This window comes from Vipera berus (assembly GCF_964194415.1).
Source record: "Vipera berus genome assembly, chromosome: 1".
Lineage (NCBI taxonomy): Eukaryota > Metazoa > Chordata > Lepidosauria > Squamata > Viperidae > Vipera > Vipera berus.
In genome coordinates, this window is record NC_138202.1 from 257,812,871 (window position 1) to 257,822,710 (window position 9,840).

The following is a 9,840-nucleotide window of genomic DNA, read 5'->3' on the forward strand; positions in this document are numbered from 1 at the left end:
GACTGTGGGGACGCAGCGAGTTTCGTTAAGTGTGAGGACCGGTAGTAAGTCACTTTTTCCAGTGCCATTGTAACTTTGAACGGCCACTAAAGAAATGGTTGTAAATCAAGGACTAGCTGTATCAACCCTAGACACCAATTAATTTACGGAATGGCTGAGAATGAATGCCGAAACCTTGCTCTCTCCTCACCAAATAAAGGATAATTGTCTGCTTCACAAAGTCGTAGAATAAACAAAAAACAAAGAGCTGGTATACATATGTGCCCTAAAAAATAATTAGAATTTTGCTTAACAGTTCTGTTGTATTATTTGTATTTCATGTCATTGTCAATGTATTTTTTTTTCCTTTTGTTTTATTTCCGAAGAAGTACATCAAAGTACATCAAAGTAGGAAGATGAATGAACTGTGTTCAGCTATGGCTTCCTTCCTGTGTTTTGCAAAACTAGGAAAGAAAAGAAACATACTCTTATTCTTATTCAAAATAAACACTTGCAGCACAGGATAATAAGTATGCTTTATGCCTTTCATGAAGAATGCCTTGGATAGTTCAAAGGCATTTTCTATTGACTGCTATACAAAGTTTACTTGAAGAGTATCTCAATATCCCCTGGTTTAACTCTACAGGAACAAGAGAAGGACACTTTTCTATTTTTACTATAAAAAGCAATTTGTTTCACAGAACCAGTTCTTGTCACGTTATTTACATTTCACTCTGTAATACTGGTAGTAGTATATGATGCAGATTAATTGTAGGTCTCTCCTCAATCAAAGAGAGATGATTTTCACCCAGTCACTCTCTGACCCCAATTTATCCCGCAAAATTGTTGTTGCGGGGATAAAATGAAGGGTGACTCTGAAACTATGATCACCAATAAGCTCAATCACCTTGAGTTATGGACCTTAATCTGTTGTGTGTGGTTCTATAGTTTATAACTGCATCATTACATTCATTTTAACATTTACTTAAAATAGATTCTGTTCCAGTGTTTTGGTTCTAAACTAGCTAAATTGAAAAATAATGTGCAATAAATCATTATGTTAACTATTATATGGAAGCTCCAGTGCACACAAGTGGAGAGCTCTCATCATTTTGTTGAGTGTCCTCATGTCCAAAAATGTTTCATTTCTCTTCAATGAATAAGCCCAGAGGGCAGGCGCTGCAACAGAAAAGACAGGTTAAACAGAAGAAACGAGTACTTTGGCAGGTCAAGAGGTTTGGGCTCCATTTCTCTCCTCTTATTAACATTGACACAGTCTTGTCAGCTGGAACTGGAGGAAAGAGAAGAACCACCAGAACACCATTCCCATGTTGTAATCCAGGGGTCCACAACTCCCGGTCCGTGGACCAGTACCGGGCTGCGGCATACCAGCAACTGGTCTGCATAAACAAGCAAAGCCCCATCCGCGGGATGCAGGCAGCACAAAAAATCATGTACCCTCTGGTGTGCGGAAAAACCTCTCTCCACAGAACTGGTCCCTGGTGCCGAAAAGGTTGGGGACCTCTGTTGTAATCAGTCCGAAAGGATAGCCTGATTGATGGTATCAAAAACCACTGAGAGATCAAGGAGATTTGTTTGTTTGTTTGTTTATTAAATTTAGACAGAGGGACTCTAGGTAGTGTACAAATAAAATATTAAAAACATTAAAACTCAATATAAACATTTAAAATAGAGGCAAGATTCAGAATGATTGCACAATCCCCATCCTAGCTCTACTAGAGGTCTTGAACAAGTACAGTCAGTGCTCTCTGAAATCTAGCTGAAAAGGATTCAGATAACTTATTTTCTACAAATCCCTCTGAATTTGCAACTCAGACACCTTCTCAACAGCTTTCTCCAGAAAATGGGAAAGATAGACTAAAAGAAAGTGGCCAAAATTGTTGGGTCCAACAATGGTGTTTTAGGGAGGGGGGTACACACCAGACTTGCTTCCAGATAGGTAGAACCATTCCATTTCTCAGAGAAGTAATCACTGTGTGGATCCAACCATGTAACTTTCCAGGAGCCCCTGGGTGGCTAATCTTGTCCAATACTTTAGGAGTTACCAGATCAGATTCCTCCCAGGCAACTAAACAAGACCATACCTCAGTTCTACAACCCAGATCTGCGTCGAATCCAACTCTGAACAGATCTGATTTGATTTGACAGATGCCTAGAATATTTTTTTGCAACAACCCTCTAGATCAGGGGTCCTCAACCTTGGCAACTTTAAGACTTGTGGACTTCAAATCCTAGAATTCCTCAGCCAGCTTTGCAAGTCTTAAAGTTGCCAAGGTTGAGGACCCCTGCTCTAGATGAAATCCCTAATATATACAGGTCATATAAGAAAAAAATGTCACCAGCAGAATTTCTTTAATGCACGGGAAGTGATTGAATTTGGAAATGTGATATTTTCTTGTGCCTGGGAGTGGATCAAAGTTTCTTGACTGACTCTGTTATTGGGACTTTCCTGAGCGTTCACCAAGTTTCTTTTTGTGTGCCTAGTGCCTTGAATATTAGAGAGATCCCATTTACAAAGAGGCCATATAAAACTATAAGAGCACATATGGATTTTATGTTTATCTTAGTGTTTGTTTATATTCCAGGGACATCAACCCAAAGCTCTCCATTCTGTTTCTAAACAGTGGGGTTCTTTCTTTATGGATACTATTTCAGGAAAAGAAAATGAAGAGGAAATCTTAGTAAATACATGGTCTTGCAAATCTGTTCATGCTTATAGCACAATTACAATCCCAAGCATTGAAGCCATAGCAGGTAAGAATAATAATGATCCTAAGCCAATCCCTGAAATTTTCAAACCATTCATTTTAAAGTCAAATTCATATTAGTGTCAAATTAATATTGATGATCAGAATTCTAATGCTCTGCCCAGAATAAATCTTTTATTGATTGGCCGCTCCGAGCTTACATTTGAGTAAATATTCATACGTTTTCATTGTAAATCCCAGAGTAAATTCTACTAATGCATGGTTTGAGCTTGAGAAAGGGAAAAGAAAACAGTGAAAAGTAATCATTTGTATCTTTATTAAAGCATATTGACTTGTTCTCCACAAAAAATGATTCCAACAGCAGACCCATAAACAAAATAATTTTATTTGTTTTCCAGCAGTAATGCTTTGTTATGTAAAACATCAGGTGATCTAGTATGGACAATCTCCATCTCCAATAATTAAGTTTTATTCTATAATCATAAATCATGCATTGACAAGAAGAAGGAATGGGTATGGGCTAAAATCCTTTGCACATATTTTCTCTACATGCATTGTTTCTTTTCATTTTAGCAGTTAATAATAGTAATGATGATGAAGATGATAATGATGATGATAATAATAATAACTGAATGTTAGCATAACAAGAGCACACAAAAAAGAGGGCCAACCCACCCCCAGTACTGAATGAGAATAGTAACAGCAGCCACCATTGTAAGTCCAATGGCTGTAAAAGTTGTGAAAATACCGTTGTTGCTTGAGGACTGTTGGAAGTTAAGACAGATTTCAAAAAAGCTACTTATATTCCATTCTCAAAGTTATGACTGCTGCACACATGTGATCACATTCTGAGTTTTGGCAACAAGCTCCTATTTTAAGACTTGTAACAGCCTGCTATCATGTGACTGCAATTTGCAATGGTTTTTGCCCTTTTCCGGCAGAAAAACAGTAAAAAAAATATCAATTGGATATGCTGGATTCGTTTAACAGCCTCATGGTCCACTTAACAACCATGTGATTCGCTTAACAAATCACGGTGACTCGCTTTACAACATTATAAAAGTGGTTGCAACATTGAATCCGGTTACATAGCTCCTCGTAGACTTATGAGTTCCACTGGGGTCATAAGTCAAGGACTACCTGGTAAAATTCTGGCAGTGGCCGTGCTGAACTAATCCTAGTGGGGAGGAGGGATTGGAGGTCCTGTCCAATAAGATCAGGTAGACTTTGTAAGTCCTCGTCTCATAGAATGTTATCTGCACAAATCTTAAAGGCAGGGTTTTTTTTCCACTCACTGTTTCCTTTTCTCCTGAACCGGTAAGTACGATTAGTATAATCCCAAAGTTGCTGGGTTTTAGAAAGCTATTAAAACCTGGCTTTTCCAACAGGCCTTTGGACAGAGTGATATGTTTTGAAGCTAATATGTTATGAATGTTGTTTTCTTTTGCAGCCTTTAAGATTTTGCTTTAGTGTGCTTGTATGGTTCTTGAAGAATAGGTTGTCTTTCTTTGTATGTATGTTTATGCACAGTACTATATATAAAACCTCATTTATGGAATGGGTTGTATAAGCTGTTCAGTGTATCAAATTCTCAGGTTTTTCCTGATGATCTAGTAGGCAGTTTGGCCAAGATTTTAGTGCCTGCCTAGAATGGGAGCTCACACCAGGGATTACATCATGGCAATAAGAGTAAGCAAAATATAAGTATTTCTTTTGTTTTCTTCAGCCACTTAAGACCCCTCTTTAAGGTGACTTGCCCCTGCTGGGAAGATTTGATACAAACCATCTGCAGGGCCATTGTCAAGAATATTCTAGATAACTGACAGATGTTAGAAGTCACTCAGATTCTCTTGGAGTTGCATTTTGACTGGGTTGGTCCTGTCAAGTTGACGGAAGCATGGTCTGGCATAGCAAACTGGGAAGGAAAAGGAAAGAGGAAAGGGAAGGGAAGGAAGGAAGGAGTATGCTGCCCTCTTCAGGAAGTTAATAGACCCAACATTTGGCATAATATTTATCCAACATTCAATCTTCTGTTTGGGGAAAATTGTTGAAGAAAAGTAGTCAATATGCAGCTTCAAAGAGTCTTGGGTATTGCCTTACCTGGCATCCTTGCATAAAACTCTCTGTGTGTATGTTGTGTATGTGTGTGAATGGGTGTATGGGTATATGTGTACGAGAGAGGCTCCCAATATATTATATGCTTACCAGCAAATAGAAAGAAAAATGACCAAAGAAATTAAATAATTTCTATTAGTCCATTTTCTGTGTCTTGTATCATTGAGGTGAATGATTAGAGAGAAATCATTTAATAGTGAGGTTTCTTGGTTGACAAACGGTGTCCCATTTTCTCAGTCTGGGTTCCCAACTTGTCCCTTTATTTTATAAAGACAAACCATTTTTCTTTCTAGCAGAAAAGGAACAGATTTGAGTAATCTCACTTTGTACATGACCCAAGGCAAATAATTTTTCCTTCTGCAGATGGATGTAGGTTGGAGAAATCTGCCTGCAAGAATGTATACTATAAATGTCTGTGCTTGTCTCAAAAGGAAGGCTGGCAAAACAATCTTGTAAAAACAGGTTCACAATACGTATGTTGTACTTAATGTTTAATTCATAAACTGCTCTGAGAGCATGACTCACAAAGGTTTTCAATAAAATACGTTTAGCAAATACAGGAAGGAACAATCTGAAAACAGTGGGGAATGCCCTCAATGCACTACAGTTCTCATAATCCCCCAAAATTAGCTTTTTTGATAGCCTTGGCTGTCTGGGGAGGTATGTAATCTAGAACATCTGTTGCATGCCAGCTGCACAATACAAAAGTACACATGCAATATTATCAGTTTAGCTTTATTGATAAGAAATTAGATTGATAAGGACAGGAACTAGCAGTTCCCACACAGTGAAGTATTAAGTCAGGTGATCCCCAAGGCCATCCAAAGCAGCAATCTCCATCCTTTCTGGCTCGGCGGACTGGTGGGGGGGGAGAGGGGATAGTTTTGCGTACACATGCATGTGCCATTTTCAGAAATACAGCTTCGTGCATGCATGCATTCTCACTCGCCCACTGCTTCCACGGCCCAGTTCTGAACAGGCTGCGGTCCGACAGTAGGCCGCAGACTGGGGGTGGGGATCCCTGATCTAAAGAATGGCCAGTTATCCATTGATTTGGTAGAGAGAAAAAAAAGCCTTACATTTAAGCCCACAAGCACAGGGCTATATGAGAGATTTTCTTTCTGTACAGTGCTATGGACAAGTTCTCTGCAATAAAAACGCTAAACTTGCTGAGTAGTACTGGTGAGAATTCCATAGCATAAGCCAGTTCTTAAAGTAGTTAAATCTCTCTAAAAAAAAAAAAAACCTCAGTTAACAGCCAAGACTATGTGAAGCCTGCCTGTATTTCAGTATTCTGCATGATCTTGAATGGTGGTGTTCAAATTGTTAAATCACCCGGTCAGTTCAGGCATGCATTATGATTAGGGGAAAAAAGATCAAAAAGGATTTGGAATTGGAAAACAGTGGGGAGCCTCCAGTTTGGGTCTTCTGAATGTGGGATCAGATGTCTTTCACATCATAACAAAATTCTGAAAATAAAGAAGTACTTAAAAATAGAGCATTCCTTGTTCAGTCTTATGAGGAAGTGATGAAGTTGGGCAGAATTTCCTGATCATAAAAAAGGGGGGATAAAACAAGCTGCAAGAAAGAAAAAGCTCCAAAAAGAATTGCATGTGGCGTACGATACATATTTCAAATTATCTAGAATCACTTTTGCTGTATTTTAAACAATTCACAGAAGGAAAACCAAAACATTCCTTTTATATGCTCAGGCATATAAACTCTAGACACAAAACATGTAAGCTTGTGGTGTGCTTAAATTGTTGCAATATTAAGCAAACAGATTAAAAAGCTTAAGAAACAAATGTATTTTTCTTTGGAGTTTCTTGGATCATTTAGATGTGATACAGGTATAATTCCTAATCATATGTGTTTCTTTCTTTCAGATTTACCACTGGATTATCAATTTGGTACATTTTCTTCAAATAGCTCAATAACTACTGGTTACTACCCCAAACCTCCAAAGTCGTTATCATGTGGGAAGCGAATGGCAACCAAATAAAGCATCTTTAAAGAAAAGTAAATCTGAATCTTCATCATGCTTAAGCAAAAATGTTGGAAGCTATCGAGAATCATGCAAATCAAATACTATATAAATTCAAAAGACATTTTGGAAAGGACTTAACCAGGCTGAAGAAAAAGAAACTTTCTATTTTCCTATTGATTGTGATACATCCATCTACTGTCTAAATAACATTTTCTGTTTTCTGAAGATTTGCTGCAGACTTATTATCATATCCTGGGTACCTATGTCAGTTCATGTGTTACATGGACACCTTATATCCATAATAACACAAGGGAAGCATGTGCTGTTAACTGTGAGCAATATTCTATGATAAGATAGCTTTGTACATACTTAATCCTGATGTGAGGTCCAATTCCATCAATAATAATAATAATAAGAAGAAGAAGAAGTTGGAAGGGACCTTGAAGGTCATCTAGTCCAACCCCCTGCTCAGGCAGGAAACCCTATACCATTTCAGGCAAATGGCTGTCCAGTCTCTTCTTCATACTGAAAAAAGTGATATGTGTGAATAAGTTTGATAGACTTAGGATTTTGAGGATTATGCAAGAAGGGCTGAATGTAGCAATTCCTGCAGAATGAGGAAGGATAATAATTAGCCTTTCATTTCAAAGTCTGATTAAATTTTGTAGCGTGAAATACACTTTTAATAATTTGAATTAGCATTCAAACCTGTCAAATTAAGTGAATCGACTTTTAGAAAATCTGTTCTAAGAAATATGTTATTAGCCTGTTTCCTGCTCAGGGCAAACATAAAATTTTATATTTAAGCCGATTAAGATGCTGAACACTGTTTTGCTGCTAGGCATTTACCTAATCTGCAAAGTGCCCTTGCCACTGGCATTTTTAAAAAAAGCAGCACCTCAACTTTGTGAGCTTTCTTCCCAGATGGTATCTCCCTTTCTTACATCATCATTCTTTTTTGTAAAAGGAAATCTGTAATTGTTTAGAAAAATAGCCTGGAATTCAAATTTGTAAAAAAAAAAGTATATTGGGATTATGAAATTACAGTATTCTGAATCTTCTAAGATTCAAAAATTAGTTTTTACATTATTCTGATACTAGAATGTGCTTGTCTATTCAGAAGAGAACGCTATTCACATCAGTTGAGTTTACTGTTTCCTAAGTAGCCATAGGATTGCAATTAAGTCTGCAGTTTTATGAGCATATAGAAATAAATGTTATGGTTCAGGTCTAATTAAATAAGTCTAGGACTATACCATAAGCAAGCCAATGTTTATGTCCATTAGTGTTTTCTCAGCAAGATAAACCTTGGTATGTTGGATTACATTCAACTTTTCTTGCATGTGGGCTACTCCCTCAGAAAGGGTGATCTGGTAGTATAAATCACAGTTCAAGGATCTGGTAGTATAAACTTGAAATGTCATGATTTCTGAAGCCTTCCATCTGCTTTGGCAGTTCTCATCTGTATGAAGTTGAAAATAAAGGTTATTTATTCTTGAGCAGCTCTGGATTCTGTTACTTGAAGCCATAGAAGAAAAAGATTATGCTGTGTGGAATGCAATAAATATTATAATTAATGACAATGATGCATTGTTAAGCATTGATGGGTGCTTAGGAGGTAATTACAAATTCAAAATCATGACTCATTTTCTTCCACTTCCTGTTACGGCCAAAAAGGGAGGGAACTGCTCAAAAGTTACTGCCCTCACACAATGGAACCAATCCATATCTCCCTCTTCTTAATTCATTTGGGGAAAAGACCCAAAAAAGGAAACTGAAAAATAAGGTCACTTTTCTGTTGAATCTGTCATTTTATCCTCCACTCAAATGTCTATGGAGATTCTCAGTCATCCAGATAAGGTTGTCCCAAAGGTGTTTGCCTCCTGAAAAAAAGCACCTTTGGGGTCTCCCCTCAAATCGTCTCACATTAAGCATTCTGGCAAGCTATATAATTTACTGAAGACTGCCAAATTAAATAACTATTTAGGATGATGTAATCAAATTAGGTTCCCCTTAGTACATATATTTTTCCTCCAAGACAGTAAACACAGGCTACATGGTAGCCTTCATGGTATATTTTCCTGGAACAATGAAACATTAGGCCCAAATAAAACTGGAACTTGTAAGGGAAAATGAACAAGCAGTTCCTAGAATATTTTTCTGGTAAGGAAGCAGCGCCTTAATACACATCCAAATACAAGGCAGGTTGAAACCGCATGGGAAGTAGGCAAGATGGCACATATATCTATTCTGTTCTCTTTCAAAGTAATGTTATGAAAAGGAGAGAAAAGTGAATTGAACAAAAGAAAGATTAAAAGGATATCAAACTTTGCCTTGCTTTCACCTTAACTTTATTCATTACAATATCTCTCTCCATACTTTCTATCCTTGCAAACCATCCTTTCATTCTACTACATGTATACACTGAATTGTGTATTGCCTTTTCTTTTTTGTAGGCTGTACTGGGAATTAAAAAAAAAACCTGGAAGAAGGCAAAGGCAGATCACTACCATAATGTTGCCAAATAAATTTCATGGATGTGTTGAGCATCACTTGAAAAAGAAGATGTTGATGATTAAAAGTATTCCCTTATTTGAAATTAGGCTACACCAAAAATTCTTTTCTCTGGCAGAACTTGATATTGCCAGGGGAAGGGGGGGGGGGTGGGGGTTGTCCTGCATCAAACAACACTTTTTTTCCAAGACAGAAAATCAGAACTATCAAATCATTTACACAATGCACTTCTCTATTGTAAAATTATTCCCATTTTCTAGTTTAGCTGGTACAAAAATAGTGTTTGTTGGGGGTGGTTTCTTCTGTCACAACTATTGTATCACTACTATTGGTCTGGCATGTTGTGCCTTATGTGTATTCTTCAAGCCAGAGTGAAAAACTAAAATCAAACTAGCTTTCAACATGGTTTGCACTGAAAAAGAAACCATTCTATTATTGGAATGCAATGGAAAATTATTTTATCAGAAGCCAGGAATGGCAAATCAGGTGAACTGAGTTTGCTGAGATCAGGAACTG

At 37.3% G+C, this 9,840-nt stretch overlaps 1 protein-coding gene across 3 annotated transcripts in view; it reads left to right on the forward strand.

Moving 5' to 3' along the window:
* The window catches only part of NT5DC1 (5'-nucleotidase domain containing 1), an 82,309-nt gene extending 73,997 nt beyond the window's left edge, over positions 1–8,312 (forward strand). For all 3 annotated transcript variants that reach the window (XM_081323799.1, XM_081323801.1, XM_081323800.1), the window contains 2 exons: positions 2,586–2,754; positions 6,710–8,312. In XM_081323799.1, the coding sequence (XP_081179925.1) occupies positions 2,586–2,754; positions 6,710–6,825 (285 nt within the window). In that variant the 3' untranslated portion in view covers positions 6,826–8,312. The remainder of the gene's footprint in view (positions 1–2,585; positions 2,755–6,709) is intronic.
* The last annotated feature ends 1,528 nt before the right edge of the window (positions 8,313–9,840 follow it).